Source organism: Salmo trutta, chromosome 13 (assembly GCF_901001165.1).
Source record: "Salmo trutta chromosome 13, fSalTru1.1, whole genome shotgun sequence".
Classification (NCBI taxonomy): Eukaryota; Metazoa; Chordata; class Actinopteri; order Salmoniformes; family Salmonidae; genus Salmo; species Salmo trutta.
Genome location: NC_042969.1, coordinates 83941181 through 83959743, shown reverse-complemented (window position 1 = coordinate 83959743; position 18563 = coordinate 83941181). Strand labels below are relative to the sequence as shown.

The window sequence follows — 18563 nt, the reverse complement described above, 5'->3', positions numbered from 1 at the left end:
AACTGATATCTCTCTATTGATAACTGATATTTCTCTCTATTGATAACTGTCATCTCTCTATTGATAACTGTTATCGCTCTATTGACAACTGTCGTTTCTCTCTAATTCTCTCCCTCCCTCTTCATCTCTCTGTTTTTCTCTCCCTCTCTCTCATCTCTCTCTCCTCTGTCTTTCTCTCTCTTTCTCTTTTTCTCTCCCTCTCTTTTTCTCTCTCTCTCCATCTCTTTTTCTCTCTTTCTATTTCTCTCTCTCCTCTCTCTCTTCCTCTTCCTTTCTGTCTCCTCCTCTCTTTCACTCTCTCTCTCTCTCTCTCTTCCTCTCCCTCTTCCTCTGTCTTTTCCTCTCTCTGTCTCTCTCTTTCTCCCCTCTCCTTTTTCCTCTCTCTCTCTCTCTCTCTCTCTCTCCCCCTATCCCTCTTCCTCTCTCTCTAGACGATCAAGTCTGGTCATCACTACCAAACTGTACTGGGGAGGAAAGTAAGTGCCTGTTCCTAAAGTCTTAACTATGTTTCAAATACTGCAGAGCTCAGCTCTTTACACAAACACCTACAAGACTTTTCTTTCTCTGCTTCTGTACCTCTTTAATGTTAACATCCTGTCATACGCTCCTGTTCTGCTGACTGGGGGACATTGTCTGATACCACACACACACACACACACACACACACACACACACACACACACACACACACACACACACACACACACATTGCAGAGGTTTTAGATACATGCAGTATAGATACATGGTACATGCAGTGGCAGTCATCCAGCTGAGAGTAGTGATGAAGGTCAAGGCGTAGGTTATTTCTTCCCTCCGTCAACGTTCCCTCAGTCATCCGTCATCACAATGTATCCCTCCATCCTTCATCACTATGTATTCCTCCATCCTTCATCACTATGTATTCCTCCGTCATTCACCACTATGTATCCCTCCATCCTTCACCACTATGTATCCCTCCATCCTTCACCACTATGTATCCCTCCATCCTTCATCACTATGTATTCCTCCATCCTTCATCACTATGTATCCCTCCATCCTTCATCACTATGTATCCCTCCATCCTTCATCACTATGTATCCCTCCGTCCTTCATCACTATGTATCCCTCCATCCTTCATCACTATGTATTCCTCCATCCTTCATCACTATGTATCCCTCCATCCTTCATCACTATGTATCCCTCCGTCCTTCATCACTATGTATTCCTCCATCCTTCATCACTATGTATCCCTCCATCCTTCATCACTATGAATTCCTCCGTCCTTCATCACTATGTATTCATCCATCCTTCATCACTATGTATTCCTCCATCCTTCATCACTATGTATCCCTCCGTCCTTCATCACTATGTATCCCTCCGTCCTTCATCACTATGTATTCATCCGTCCTTCATCACTATGTATTCCTCCATCCTTCATCACTATGTATTCATCCATCCTTCATCACTATGTATCCCTCCATCCTTCATCACTATGTATCCCTCCATCCTTCATCACTATGTATCCCTCCATCCTTCATCACTATGAATTCCTCCGTCCTTCATCACTATGTATTCATCCATCCTTCATCACTATGTATTCCTCCATCCTTCATCACTATGTATCCCTCCGTCCTTCATCACTATGTATCCCTCCGTCCTTCATCACTATGTATTCATCCATCCTTCATCACTATGTATTCCTCCATCCTTCATCACTATGTATTCATCCATCCTTCATCACTATGTATCCCTCCATCCTTCATCACTATGTATCCCTCCGTCCTTCATCACTATGTATTCATCCATCCTTCATCACTATGTATTCCTCCATCCTTCATCACTATGTATTCCTCCATCCTTCATCACTATGTATTCATCCATCCTTCATCACTATGTATCCCTCCATCCTTCATCACTATGTATACCTCCATCCTTCATCACTATGTATTCCTCCATCCTTCATCACTATGTATACCTCCATCCTTCATCACTATGTATACCTCCATCCTTCGTCACTATGTATCCCTCCATCCTTCATCACTATGTATCCCTCCATCCTTCATCACTATGTATCCCTCCATCCTTCAACAGGAGAAGGAAAGGAGTTGACGGAACACAGACTCTAAACACTCACTCACAGATAATTACTGTACATAAAACACACACAGACACACAGAGAAACACACACACACAGAGAAACACTCACACAGAGAAACACACACAGACACACAGAGAAACACTCACACAGAGAAACACACACAGACACACAGAGAAACACTCACACAGAGAAACACACACACACACACACACACACACACATAGAGAAACACTCACACAGAGAAACACACACACACACAGAGAAACACACACACACAGAAACACACACACACACACACAGAAACACACACACACACAGAAACACACACACAGAGAAACACTCACACAGAGAAACACACACACACACACACACACACACACAGAGAGAAACACTCACACAGAGAAACACACACACACACACAGAAACACACACACACAGAAACACACACACACACAGAAACACACACACACAGAAACACACACACACAGAAACACACACACACAGAAACACACACAAGTGGGCAAGCACTGAGAAGAGCACAGCAGGAAGGCTGTGTAGGTTGACTATCTGCAGTGAGTAGAGAAACAGAGTTGAGTGTGTTGACCTTCTGTCCTGTCTGTGCCCACAGGGCAGAGACTGAAAGAGGCCTTTCAAGGAAACACATTATTGAAGGTAAGGCCACACAGCATGCACGCACGCACGCACGCACGCACACACACACACACACACACACACACACACACACACACACACACACACACACACACACACACACACCCTATCTCATCCTGTCTCACCTATTTCACCCCGTCTCACCCGTCTCACCCCTGTGAACTGTATTGATTGATATCTCCTCTTCCCTCTTCTCTTCTCCCCTCCTCCTCTCCCCTCTTCTCCTCTCCCCTCTCTCCCCTCCCCTCCCCTCGTCTCTCTCCCTTCCTCCTCTCTCTGTCCAGGTCTGAAGGGCTCTCTCCAGAGGTTGCAGCTGGAATACGTAGACGTGGTCTTTGCAAACCGCCCCGACACCAACACGCCCATGGAGGGTGAGTCAGCCTATCAACATTCACCATTGGGGACCGAGCAACCAATATAAGTCAGGAGGGCAATTGGTTGATTAGTCTCATAGTCTGAAAAACTGAAATCTGATTTTTTTGTGTTTGTATTTATTAAGGATCCCCATCAGCTACTGCCAAGGCAGAAGCGACTCTTCCTGGGGTCCAGCAACATTTAGGCAGTTAATGCAAGCAGTGGATTTTCTTTGCCAGGCTAACAAACAGAGCAGAATCAGGATTTAGACAGACAGACTGTAACGGTTGTTGTCGAATTTAGACCAAAATGCAGCGGGGAAATGTGCACTCATCTTCTTTATTATAAACGGACAAGAAGGAGAACCAAAACAAACACAAAGAAAACACAACGACTAATCACATGCTGGTAAGGCACAAAGCTATACACAGAACAATCTCCCACAAAGTACTCAACAAACACACACCTATATATAGGACTCTCAATCAGAGGCAACGAGAAAACACCTGCCTCCAATTGAGAGTCCAACCCCAATTAACAAAACATAGAAATACAAAAGACTAGACAGAACATAGAAATACACTAACATAGAACAGTGCCCATAAACCCCAGGAATACATAAATCAAATACCCTACTAAACAAACCACCACCCCGAACCACATAAAACAAATACGCTCTGCCATGTCCTGACCAAACTACAATAACAAATAACCCCTATTACTGGTCAGGACGTGACACAGACAGACAGACAGACAGACAGACAGACAGACAGACAGACAGACAGACAGACAGACAGACAGACAGACAGACAGACAGACAGACAGATCATATTTTTGACAACTTCCACTTTTACTCCACTACATACCTAAAGAAAATATTGTACTTTTTACTTCATATATTCTCCTTGACACCCAAAAGTACTCGATACGTTTTGAATGCTAAGGACACAAAATCTGTCCAATTCACGTACTTACCAAGAGAATGCGTGATCATCCCTATTGTCTCTGATATGATTCACTAAACACAAATACTTTGTTTGAATGTGTCAGAGTGTGTCTCAGGTTATACGTCTGATTTTGCTCTTAGGGATCCCTTAAGCTCGAATCCCGTTACCGGGATAGATTTGACAACTTCTGGTGAAATTGCAGAGCGCCAAATTCAAACTACAGAATAAAAATATTATCTTAGGACAGCGCATACAAAAACATGAAAACATTTTTCAACCAGGCAGGTGTGACACAAAAGTCAGAAATAGCGATATAATAAATGCCTTACCTTTGAAGATCTTCATCTTTTTGCAATCCCAAATGTCTCAGTGACACAATGAATGGTCGTTTTGTTCGATAAATTCTTTCTTTATATCCCCAAAATGTCAATTTATTTGGCGCGTTTGAATCAGAAATACACCGGTTCCAACTCGCCCAACATGACAACAAAGTATCTAATAAATTACCTGTAAGCTTGGTCCAAACATTTCAAACAACGTTTCTAATCCAACCTCAGGTACCCTAAAATGTAAATAATCCATAAAATTTAAGATGGAATAAACAGTTTCCAATACCGAAGAAAAACAACGAGGAGCGCGCTCCTGTTTACACGCACCAAAAGACTTGAGTCAATTTGAGTGACACATGGAAACAATAGGACTACTTCTTCATTTCTCAAAAGAAACTGTACAAACTATTGTTTGTTTCTTTGCCAAGTACATTCTGACCCAGGGCTCCCGATAGAAAATTATTCTAAAATGTAGTTTTTTAACATTTCTTTCTCCTCCTCCCTCTCTTTCTGCCACATTCTTTCATTTTTCTTTTCCAATCTTTCTATTTATCATTCCCCTATCAAATCAAATCAAATGAAATTGTGTTAGTCACATGCACCGAATACAACCTTAAAGTGGAATGTTTACCTAGAAGCTCGTATCCAACAATGCAGTTTTAAGAAAATCACTAAAAAAGAAAGTATAACAAATAATTAAAGATCAGCAGTAAATAACAATAGCGGGGCTATATACAGGGGGTACCGGTAGAGAGTCTATTTTATTTTATTTCTTTTTTATTTCACCTTTATTTAACCAGGTAGGCAAGTTGAGAACAAGTTCTCATTTACAATTGCGACCTGGCCAAGATAAAGCAAAGCAGTTCGACAACATACAACAACACAGAGTTACACATGGAGTAAACAACATACAGTCAATAATACAGTAGAAAAAAAAAATGTGGAGGCTATATACAGGGGGTACCGGTAGAGAGTCAATGTGGAGGCTATATACAGGGGGTACCGGTACAGAGTCAATGTGGAGGCTATATACAGGGGGTACCGGTACAGAGTCAATGTGGAGGCTATATACAGGGGGTACCGGTACAGAGTCAATGTGGAGGCTATATACAGGGGGTACCGGTAGAGAGTCAATGTGGAGGCTATATACATGGGGTACCGGTAGAGAGTCAATGTGGAGGCTATATACAGGGGGTACCGGTACAGAGTCAATGTGGAGGCTATATACAGGGGGGTACCAGTACAGAGTCAATGTGGAGGCTATATACAGGGGGTACCGGTACAGAGTCAATGTGGAGGCTATATACAGGGGGTACCGGTACAGAGTCAATGTGGAGGCTATATACAGGGGGTACCGGTAGAGAGTCAATGTGGAGGCTATATACAGGGGGTACCGGTACAGAGTCAATGTGGAGGCTATATACAGGGGGTACCGGTACAGAGTCAATGTGGAGGCTATATACAGGGGGTACCGGTACAGAGTCAATGTGGAGGCTATATACAGGGGGTACCGGTACAGAGTCAATGTGGAGGCTATATACAGGGGGTACCGGTAGAGAGTCAATGTGGAGGCTATATACATGGGGTACCGGTAGAGAGTCAATGTGGAGGCTATATACAGGGGGTACCGGTACAGAGTCAATGTGGAGGCTATATACAGGGGGTACCGGTACAGAGTCAATGTGGAGGCTATATACAGGGGGTACCGGTACAGAGTCAATGTGGAGGCTATATACAGGGGGTACCGGTACAGAGTCAATGTGGAGGCTATATACAGGGGGTACCGGTACAGAGTCAATGTGGAGGCTATATACAGGGGGTACCGGTACAAAGTCAATGTGGAGGCTATATACAGGGGGTACCGGTACAGAGTCAATGTGGAGGCTATATACAGGGGGTACCGGTAGAGAGTCAATGTGGAGGCTATATACAGGGGGGTACCGGTACAGAGTCAATGTGGAGGCTATATACAGGGGGTACCGGTACAGAGTCAATGTGGAGGCTATATACAGGGGGTACCGGTACAGAGTCAATGTGGAGGCTATATACAGGGGGTACCGGTAGAGAGTCTATGTGGAGGCTATATACAGGGGGTACCGGTACAGAGTCAATGTGGAGGCTATATACAGGGGGTACCGGTACAGAGTCAATGTGGAGGCTATATACAGGGGGTACCGGTAGAGAGTCTATGTGGAGGCTATATACAGGGGCTACCGGTACAGAGTCAATGTGGAGGCTATATACAGGGGTACCGGTACAGAGTCAATGTGGAGGCTATATACAGGGGGTACCGGTAGAGAGTCTATGTGGAGGCTATATACAGGGGCTACCGGTACAGAGTCAATGTGGAGGCTATATACAGGGGGGTACCGGTACAGAGTCAATGTGGAGGCTATATACAGGGGGTACCGGTACAGAGTCAATGTGGAGGCTATATACAGGGGGTACCGGTACAGAGTCAATGTGGAGGCTATATACAGGGGTACCGGTACAGAGTCAATGTGGAGGCTATATACAGGGGGTACCGGTAGAGAGTCAATGTGGAGGCTATATACATGGGGTACCGGTAGAGAGTCAATGTGGAGGCTATATACAGGGGGGTACCGGTACAGAGTCAATGTGGAGGCTATATACAGGGGGTACCGGTAGAGAGTCAATGTGGAGGCTATATACAGGGGGGTACCGGTACAGAGTCAATGTGGAGGCTATATACAGGGGGTACCGGTACAGAGTCAATGTGGAGGCTATATACAGGGGGGTACCGGTACAGAGTCAATGTGGAGGCTATATACAGGGGGTACCGGTAGAGAGTCAATGTGGAGGCTATATACATGGGGTACCGGTAGAGAGTCAATGTGGAGGCTATATACAGGGGGTACCGGTACAGAGTCAATGTGGAGGCTATATACAGGGGGTACCGGTACAAAGTCAATGTGGAGGCTATATACAGGGGGTACCGGTACAGAGTCAATGTGGAGGCTATATACAGGGGGTACCGGTAGAGAGTCAATGTGGAGGCTATATACAGGGGGTACCGGTACAGAGTCAATGTGGAGGCTATATACAGGGGGTACCGGTACAGAGTCAATGTGGAGGCTATATACAGGGGGTACCGGTACAGAGTCAATGTGGAGGCTATATACAGGGGGTACCGGTAGAGAGTCTATGTGGAGGCTATATACAGGGGCTACCGGTACAGAGTCAATGTGGAGGCTATATACAGGGGTACCGGTACAGAGTCAATGTGGAGGCTATATACAGGGGGTACCGGTAGAGAGTCTATGTGGAGGCTATATACAGGGGCTACCGGTACAGAGTCAATGTGGAGGCTATATACAGGGGGTACCGGTACAGAGTCAATGTGGAGGCTATATACAGGGGGTACCGGTACAGAGTCAATGTGGAGGCTATATACAGGGGGTACCGGTACAGAGTCAATGTGGAGGCTATATACAGGGGTACCGGTACAGAGTCAATGTGGAGGCTATATACAGGGGGTACCGGTAGAGAGTCAATGTGGAGGCTATATACATGGGGTACCGGTAGAGAGTCAATGTGGAGGCTATATACAGGGGGTACCGGTACAGAGTCAATGTGGAGGCTATATACAGGGGGTACCGGTAGAGAGTCAATGTGGAGGCTATATACAGGGTGTTATGGTACAGAGTCAATGTGGAGGCTATATACAGGGTGTTATGGTACAGAGTCAATGTGGAGGCTATATACAGGGGCTACCGGTAGAGAGTCTATGTGTCAATGTGCGGGGGCACCGGTGTCCAGGTAATTGAGGTAACTATGTACATGTAGGTAGAGTTATTAAATTGGCTATGCATTGATAATAACAGAGAGTAGCTGCAGCGTGGGGGGGGGGGTCAATGCAAATAGTTTAGGTAGCCATTGGATTAGATGTTCAGGAGTCTTATGGCTTGGGGGTAGAAGCTGTTTAGAAGTCTCTTGGAGCTAGACTTGGGGCTCCGATTCCTCTTGCTTTGCGGTAGCAGAGAGAACAGTCTATGACTAGGGTGACTGGAGTCTTTGACAATTTTTAGGGCCTTCCTCTGACACCGCCTGGTATAGAGGTCCTGGATGGCAGGAAGCTTGGCCCTGGTGATATACTGGGCCGTACACACTACCCTCTGTAGTGCCTTGCGGTCAGAAGCCGAGCAGTTGCCGTACCAGGCATTGATGCAACCCGTCAGGATGCTCTCGATGGTACAGCTGTAAAACCTTTTGAGGATCTGAGGACCCATTCCAAATCTTTTCAGTCTCCTGAGGGGGAATAGGTTTTGTCGTGCCCTCTTCACAACTGTCTTGGTGTGCTTGGACCATGTTAGTTTGTTGGTGATGTGGACATCAAGGAACTTGAATCGCTCAACCTGCTCCACTGCAGCCCCGTCGATGAGAATGGGGGTATGCAAATTGGAGTGGGTTTAGGGTTTCTGGGATAATAGTGTTGATGTGAGCCTATCTACCCATCTGGGAGCTTCTTTCTCTCTCCTTGTCCTATACCTCTATCCTATCTTCCTCTCCAAGTCCTCCCTTCTCTCCCCTTCACTACTCCACCTCCCTCCTCTCCAACTCCTTCCCTCTTTCTCCCTTCACTCCTCCACCTCCCTCCTCTCCTTCCCTCTCTCCCTTCACTCCTCTATCTCCCTCTTCTCCTCCTCCTTCCCTCTCTCTCCCTTCACTCCTCTACCTCCCTCCTCTCCTCCTCCTTCCTTCTCTCTCCCTTCACTTCTCCACCTCCCTCCTCTCCTCCTCCTTCCCTCTCTCCCTTCACTCCTCCACCTCCCTCCTCTCCTCCTCCTTCCCTCTCTCTCCCTTCACTTCTCCACCTCCCTCCTCTCCTTCCCTCTCTCCCTTCACTCCTCTACCTCCCTCCTCTCCTCCTCCTTCCTTCTCTCTCCCTTCACTCCTCCACCTCCCTCCTCTCCTTCCCTCTCTCCCTTCACTCCTCCACCTTCCTCCTCTCCTCCTCCTTCTCTCTCTCCCTTCACTCCTCCACCTCCCTCCTCTCCTCCTCCTTCTCTCTCTCCCTTCACTCCTCCACCTTCCTCCTCTCCTCCTCCTTCTCTCTCTCCCTTCACTCCTCCACCTCCCTCCTCTCCCACTTGTTCTCTCTATAGCACCATTGTGTGATGGACAATTCTGCCCCAGTTCCAGCTTCACTCCTTCTCCTTACTCCTTCCAGACAGCGTAGTGTGAGAGAGATAGAGAAAAGGGACAGAGAGAAACAGCTTGAGAGAGAGAGAGAGAGAGAGATCCACAAAAGTGGAGACAAATTAGACCCCAATAATTACAGCGGAATTTGTGTAAACAGAAAATTGGGAAAGGCTTGCTGTAGCATTCTGAATTCAAGAATTCAAACCTAAATGTAAAATTGTCTTTCTCCCTACTGATCACACCTTACAAACACTAATGAATAAACACGTCCACCGCTTGTTTTATGGACTTTAAAAAAAGCTTTCGATTCTATTTGGCATGAAGGACTATTCTTCAAAATTCTCCACAGACATGTTGGATCATTATGCAGCCCCAATTAGAATTTGGACCAAAATATTTGACAGTGTAATCCTACCAATAGCTCTTTATGGAAGTGAGGTTTGGGGGGGGGGCACTCAATGAACTGCACCATAATATGTGGGACCAACATCCAATTGAAGCCCTACATGGAAAATTCTGTCTGAAAATGTGACAAGTCCAAAGAAATACACCAACAAATGCATGTAGGGCAGTACTGGGCTGCTTTCTAGTGGTAATGAAAATACATAAAAGATCATTACATTTTGGCTACATCTAAATTGAAGTCCAAATTCAAGTCTCCAATTCAAAGCACTTCAAACCCAAGAGCTGAGCCCAGGAACGAGACCTCTCAGTCAGCTGGTGTTGGACCTAACCAACCAAGCTGACACCAGCACTGCTTCAAAATAAAGAATTCAAATAAAAATAATCATGAACCAATCAAAAAACAAAATCCCAAAGCCGACTAAATTGCTATCTGGCCCTAAACAGAGAATATGAATTGGCTGATTATCTCTACTCTGTCAGAGATACGAAGCAGAGACAGATCCTTACCAAGTACAGGCTGAGTGACCACCTGGCAGAGACAGATCCTTACCAAGTACAGGCTGAGTGACCACCTGGCAGAGACAGATCCTTACCAAGTACAGGCTGAGTGACCACCTGGCAGAGACAGATCCTTACCAAGTACAGGCTGAGTGACCACCTGGCAGAGACAGATCCTTACCAAGTACAGGCTGAGTGACCACCTGGCAGAGACAGATCCTTACCAAGTACAGGCTGAGTGACCACCGATTGGCAATAGAAACCGGCAGACATAAAATAGACATGGCTACCCAAAGAGGAGTGTGTATGTGGTCACTGCACGACAGGGGAGGTAGAGACAGAGATCCACTTTCTCCTCTACTGTGAGAAATATTCCTCACCAAGAGATTCATTATTCACAGAAATTACCACATTTATTCCAAATGTTAACTTATTAAACCAGAGGAAAAAATAATACTCATGGGCGAAGGAGCAACACCAAATATGTATTTGCCTGCCATAGCCTGAGGGACACTGTTCATCTGCATAGTAAGCAGTAACTTACTTATTATTACCATTATTGTTATTACTGTTATTATTATTGTGATTATTATTCCAAACAGTAGTGGTATGGTAGTAGGGGTGATGGTAATGATGGCAGTTTAATGATGGTGGTGGTAGTAGTAAGGAAGTGTATAGGAGATGTAGTACCAACTGTGATTATTAAAACACATTTACATTTACATTTTAGTCATTTAGCAGACGCTCTTATCCAGAGCGACTTACAGTAGAGTGCATACATTTCATGAGATTTTTACTTCTTTTTTTTAAAATACTGGTCCCCCGTGGGAATCGAACCCACAACCCTGGCGTTGCAAAACCTACCCTAATCAGAAACCGTGGCTAAGTGGTAGCATTTGCATGAAACTGAAAGTGCGAACCACCGCATTTAACCATGGCAAGGTGACTGGTAATATGGCAGAATATAAACAGTGTAGTTATTCACTCAACAAGGCAATCAAACAAGCTAAATGTCACTATAGAGACAAAGTGGAGTCGCAATTCAACGGCTCAGACACGAGAGGTATGTGGCAGGGTCTACAGTCAATCACTGACTACAAAAGGAAAACCAGCCATGTCTCCGAGACCGACGTCTTGCTTCTGGACAGGCTAAACACATTCTTCTCACGCTTTGAGGATAACACAGTGCCACCGACGCGGCCCGCTAACATGGACTGTGGGCTCTCCTTCTCCGTGGCCGACGTGAGCAAAACATTTCGCAAGGCATCCCTAGCCGCGTCCTCAGAACATGCACAGGCCAGCTGGCTGGTGTGTTTAGGGGAATATTAAATCTCTTCCTATCCAAGTCTGCTGTCCCCACATGCTTCAAGATGGCCACCATTGTTCCTGTACCCAAGAAGGCAAAGGTAACTGAACTTAATGACTATTGCCCCAAAGCACTCACCTCTGTCATCATAAAGTGCTTTAAGAGACTAGTTGGATATATATCATATCACCTCTACCTTACCTGCCACCCTAGACCGACTTCAATTTGCGTACCGTCCCAATAGATCCACAGATGATGCAATCGCCATCACTCTGCACACTGCCCTATCCCATCTGGACAAGAGGAATACCTATGTAAGAATGTTGTTTATTGACTATAGATCAGCATTCAACACCATAGTGCCCTCCAAGCTCATCATTAAGCTCAAGGTCCTGGGTCTGAACCCCGCCCTGTGCAACTGGGTCCTGATCTTCCTGACAGGCCGCCCCCAGGTGGTGAGGGTAGGTAACAACATCTCCACACCGCTGATCCTCAACACTGGGTCCCCACAAGGGTGCGTTCTCAGCCCCCTCCTGTACTCCCTGTTCACCCATGACTGCGTGGCCAGGCACGCCTCCAACTCAATCATCATCAAGTTTGCAGACGACACAACAGTGGTAGGCTTGATTACCAACGATGATGGGACAGCCTACAGGGAGGAGGTGGGAGTGTGGTGCCTGGAAAACAACGTCAACGTCAACCGTCAACGTCAACAAAACAAAGGAGTTGATCGTAGACTTCAGGAAACAGCAGAGGGTGCACCCCCCTATCTACATCGACGGGACCGCAGTGGAGAAGGTGGAAAGCTTCAAGTTCCTTGGCATACACATCACTGACTAACTGAAATGGTCCTGCCACACAGACAGTGTGGTGAAGAAGGCGCAACAGAGCCTCTTCAACCTCAGGAGGCTAAAGAAAGTTAACTTATCACCTAAAACCTTCACAAATTTTTAAAGATGGACAATTGAAAGCATCCTGTTGGGCCTGGTACGGCAACTGCACTGCCCGCAACCGCATGGCACTCTAGAGGGTGGTGCGGTCTGTCCAATGCATTACCGGGGGCAAACTACCCGCCCTCCAGGACACCTACAGCCCCCGATGTCACAGGAAGGCCAAAAAGATCATCAAGGACATCAACCACCCAAGCCACTGCCTGTTCACCCCGCTATCATCCAGAAGGCGAGGTCAGTACAGGTACATCAAAGCTGGGACAGAGAGATTGAAAAACAGGTTTTATCTCAAGGCCATCAGACTGTTAACCAGCCATCACTAGCACATTAGAGGCTGCTGCCTATAGGTATAGACATAGACTAGGAATGGAACTTTACTAATGTTTACATATCTGGCATTACTCATCTCATATACTGTTTTTTTCTATACCATTCTGCTGTATCTTAGTCCATTCCACTCTGACATTGCTTGTCCATATATATATATATATAATCTTAACTCATTCCTACTTAGATTTGTGTGTTGGGTTGTGTAATTTGTTAGATATTACTCATTAGAATTTTTTATTTATTTAACCTTTATTTAATTAGGCACATTCTTATTTACAATGACAGTCTAGGAACAGTGGCTTAACTGCCTTGTTCAGGGGCAGAATGACAGATTTATACCTTGTCAGCTCAGGGATTCGATCTAGCAACCTTTCTGTTACTGGCCCAATGCTCTAACCACTAGGCTACCTGCCACCCCATATTAGTGCACTGTCGGAGCTAGAAGCACAAGCATTTCTCTACACCCCCGCAATAACATATGCTAATCACGTGTATGTGACCAATAAAATGTGATTTGATTTGAGTTGTAGTAATGAAGATGGTAGTTGTAGTACTGATGTAATGGTGAGGATGACAGTTAGTTTCACTTTTCATGTTTAGCCTTTTATATTTATTATATTTCTACTATTGTCTGTTACATTTTATTGTTGTTATTTTTGCATTATTTTCTTTATTTATATTATTATTTACTACCATTTTATATTATTTTATTACAATGTATATTGTATACATTGTTGCTTTGGCAATATTGATGCACTGTTTTTCAGGCCAATGAAGCAGCTTGAATTTGAATTTGAGAAAAAGAGAGAGAAAGAGAATGATAGAGTAGAGAGAGGGAGGGAGAGAGAGAAACAAACAGCTAGAGAGAGAGAGAGAGAGAGAGAGAGAGAGAGACAACAATATACATAGAGAGAGAGAAATGAGGGAGAGAGAAATAAGGGAGAGAAAGAAACAAACAGCTAGAGAGAGAGAGAACAATATGTAATTATATATATAGAGAGAGAGAACAATATGTAATTATATATATAGAGAGAGAGACAACAATGTGTATATATAGAGAGAGAGAGAAATAAGGAAGAGAGGGAGAGAGAGAGAGAGAGGGAGAAACAAACAGCTAGAGAGAGAGAGAGAGAAATAAGGGAGAGAGAGGGAGAGAGAGAGAGAGAACAATATATAATTATATATATAGAGAGAGAGACAACAATGTGTATATATAGAGAGAGAGAGAAATAAGGGAGAGAGAGGGAGAGGGAGAGAGAGAGAGAGAGAGAGAGAGAGAGGAAGAAACAAACAGCTAGAGAGAGAGAGAGAAACTTGCTTTATGAGTATTGCGTGACCCTAGGGTGGTAACACATATACATTCTAAGTGATTTCAATGGTTCTCTCTCCATTCGGATTCTTTTATGCTGTTAAATACTGTTAAATCCCAAAATAGTTTTCTGCATTATCATCAAGGGCTGCACGATACGGGCAAAAAATCTGGGCCTTATTTTTAACCAAATGTTGCAATTACGATTTGACTTGTGATTTAGATCAAAACACTTGGGTGAACTGTTGAAATCATGGAAAAATAATGATATTTCTAATTCTATAGTCAGAAGATTATAGTGGGCACTTTGAACACAGTGTTGTTTGACATGACAACAAATGAAAATTCCAGGGAGGAGTTATTGTGACAGGGGAGGAACCAAAATGTTGGTCAGTGTTTTCTAAGGGTCCCTATACTCTTTGGATACATTCAATGTTTTCTTTTAGCTACTTCATGTCGCTAACATATTCATGCTTCACCTATCTCTCTTTTATTTAGAAGATACTGTTGCACAAACAACATGCTGATTTAGGCCTACACCATCACTGGTATCAGGCTGTATAGCTAGCTACATTTGCTGTGACCAGTACATGTATTAGCTAACTAGCCACTAGTAGCCAGCTAACTAGCAATTACATTTAGCGGCTAACACGACTGAAGCACAACTTGCTAAGAAAAGACAAACTAGCTGTAATAAACACAAACTAATAGTGTAATTATAGAACGCTTCTATAGCAAAGTAGAAACAGTATCATAGTCATCAACATTGTTGCATGCGCTGCATTGACCGTGCAGACTGAAAAATGTGTCTTGTGGTCAAGAAACAACTTAGGGGTAGGTCTGTGTGGAAAGCAGCATAGAGAGAGAGAGAGAGAGAGAGGAGAGAGATGACTGAAGTAGCGGAGTAAACTATAAAAATGGCAGTTACATACGGCGTATCACATTTAACAAACCAAGCATTCAAATACCGTTTTAGAAGGTTAAGTAAAACCCCAACCGGTCCATGCATCAACAAGGTATACAGTCAAATACAGTATACATTATTCAAAATATTCAAAGCTTTCCTTAAGTTTGGGTCAGTCACAGTGTTCAGGTATTCTGCCACTGTGTACTCTCTGTTAAGGGCCAAATAGCATTCTAGTTTGCTCATTTTTTTTGTTAATTCATTCCAATGTGTCAAGTAATTATCTTTTTGTTTTGTCATTATTTGGTTGGGTCTAATTGTGTTGTTGTCCTGGGGCTCTGTGGGGTGTTTGTGTTTGTGAACAGAGCCCCAGGACCAGCTTGCTTAGGGACTCTTCTCCAGGTTCATCACTCTGTAGGTGATGGTTTTGTTATGGAAGGTTTGGGAATCGCTTCGTTTTAGGTGGTTGTAGAATTTAGCGGCTCTTTTCTGGATTTTGATCATTAGCGGGTATCGGCCTAATTCTGCTCTGCATGCATTATTTGGTGTTTTGCGTTGTACACGGAGTATATTTTTGCAGAATTCTAATTTTGGTGTTTGTCCCATTTTGTGAATTCTTGGTTGGTGTGCGGACCCCAGACCTCACAACTATAAAGGGCAATGGGTTCTATAACGGATTGAAGTATTTTTTGCCAGATCCTAATTGGTATGTCGAATTTTATGTTCATTTTGATGGCATAGAAGGCCCTTCTTTCCTTGTCTCTCAGATCATTCACAGCCCTGTGGAAGTTACCTGTGGCGCTGATGTTTAGGCCAAGGTATGTACAGTTTTTTGTGTGCTCTAGGGCAACGGTGTCTAGATGGAATTTTTATTTGTGGTCCTGGCGACTGTACCTTTTTTGGAACACCATTGTTTTTGTCTTACTGAGATTTACTGTCAGGGCCCAGGTCTGGCAGTATCTGTGCAAAAGATCTAGGTGCTGCTGTAAGCCCTCCTTGGTTGGTGACAGAAGCACCAGATCATCAGCAAACAGTAGACATTTGACTTCAGATTCTAGTGCCCTCGCCAAATCGTTGATATATATGTTGAAGAGGGTGGGGCTTAAGCGGCATCCCTGTCTCAACCCTCGGCCCTGTGGGAAGAAACGTGTGTGTTTTTTGGCAATTTTAACCGCACATGGATGTTGTTGTTTGTGCACATGGATTTTATAATGTCGTATGCTTTTCCCCAACATCCCTTTTTACCAATTTATATAGCAGACCCTCATGCCAAATTGAGTCAAAGGCTTTTTTGAAATCAACAAAGCATAAGAAGACTGCCTTTGTTTTGGTTTGTTTGTTTGTCAATTAGGGTGTACAGGGTGAATACGTCTTCTGTCGTATGATAATTTGGTAAAAAGCCAATTTTTCATTTGCTCACTACATTGTTTTCACTGAGAAAATGTATAAGTCTGCTGTTAATGATAATGCAGAGGATTTTCCCAAGTTTGCTGTCGGCGCATATCCCACGGTAGTTATTGCGGTCAAATTTGTCTCCACTTTTGTGGATTAGGGTGATCAGTCCTTGGTTCCAAATATTGGGGAAGATGCCAGAGCTAAGGATGATGTTAAAGAGTTTAAGAATAGCCAATTTACATTTTTTGTCTGTATATTTTATAATTTCATTGTCCTGTCTACTCCTGCTCCTCCCCTCTGGCGTACTACATCGCCAGAGTACTAACCACCGGTCTTGGCACTCATCATTACGCACCCCTGGCACTCATTATTACGCACACCTGTGAATCATTATGATTCACATCTGGACTCCATTACCTTCATTATTCCCTCCCCTTTATATGTCACTCTTCCATGTTCACTCACCAGTTGGTATTTTTCTTGTGTATCGGCGTACTGCCTCATGTTTGTGGCGTGTTCTTGGTTTTGTCATTTTATTAAAATGTTTCACCTGCTTCCGACTCACCGCCCCATCATTACAGAATACCAACTCAAAATATGGAAGCAGCAGGACAACCTGACATCTCCCAGACGATCAATGAACAAGGTGACCTTCTTCATCAACACCATGATCAGCTGGCTCAACTTGGGACGGCTACGCATGATGTTCTCCTCAGTCTACAACGTCTCAACAGCAGAGGATATTCTAGAGCCAGTTTACCCAACGAGTCAGTACACCAGCCTATTCAGCAACCCGCTCAGGTCAGCGATGCCCGTCTATCCCTCCCGGAGAAATATGACGGGACACCATCCAAATGCCATGGCTTCCTCCTGCAGTGCTCCCTCTATTTCGCACATTAGATGGGAGCTCCCACCACCGAGAGGTCTAAGGTTGCCACGGTTATTTCTCTGCTGACTGGGCGGGCATTGGAATGGGTTACGGCCGTCTGAGAGAGAGAAGCTCGATGGGTTCATGGCTCTGTTTAATTGTATTTTCGATCATCATCCTGTGGAGGGCAGAAAGAGAGGTGAACTTCAGCTCCAGCAGGGGAATCAGATGGCTGCTGATTATGAGCTTACCTTCCAGACAGTAGCAGCTTCCAGTGGATGGAATGAGCCGGAGCTCAGCATGTTATTTAGAAGATGTCTGCGCGAAGAGGTCCAAACGAAACTGGCCTGCTGAGATGACAACCTCACCCTGGACGCACTCATTGCAATGGCCATCCATCTGGATAACATCCTCCGGGAGCGTCAGCATCGCCATTCCTTCTCTCCATCCTTCGGCGATTGTTCGAGATCAGAGCCTGAGCCCATGGAGGTAGAGGTCACACACCTTCCCGCGGTGGAATGACACAGACAGATACAGCTGGGATGCTGTCTGTACTATGGCCAGGGAGGGCACAAGTGCCAGCGGTGTCCGTCACTTCAGAATCCGGGATCCACTAGAGCAGAGGGATGGTCACGTGATGTTAAATCCCCTGGACCAGGAGTGAGTATTCATCTACTGCTCTTCCTGTTAGACTCTTTTTGGTACCCATCACTCTGGCTGACTGTCCCTCATGCCCTGTGTCTACAGCTTTAGTGGATTCCGGCACCTCAGGGAACTTTATGGATCAGACCCTTGCCGCCTCTCTCAATATTACTACCTACTCGCTCTCCTCTCCTTTTCCTCTCCTTTTCCGGTTCAAGGTCTTGACTGTTGGCCTCTAGGATCCGGAACCATCACACACATCACCAAACCACTCACCTTCACCCAATCACCAGGAAAACATTCCCTTCATCATCAGTTCACAAGATCATCCTTGGCCTACCTTGGCTTCAGCGCCATAACCCTACATCTCATGGTTGAGGATGAGAATCCCCGACTGGTCACCTGAATTCCCAA

General features: G+C 44.8%; 1 protein-coding gene across 3 annotated transcripts in view; it reads left to right on the top strand.

The window, feature by feature from the left end:
• LOC115206628 (voltage-gated potassium channel subunit beta-1) overlaps positions 1 to 18563 on the top strand; it is a 140481-nt gene that overhangs the window by 110634 nt on the left and 11284 nt on the right. For all 3 annotated transcript variants that reach the window (XM_029773793.1, XM_029773792.1, XM_029773791.1), the window contains 3 exons: positions 432 to 476; positions 2706 to 2749; positions 3034 to 3120. In XM_029773793.1, coding sequence (XP_029629653.1) covers positions 432 to 476; positions 2706 to 2749; positions 3034 to 3120 — 176 coding nt within the window. The remainder of the gene's footprint in view (positions 1 to 431; positions 477 to 2705; positions 2750 to 3033; positions 3121 to 18563) is intronic.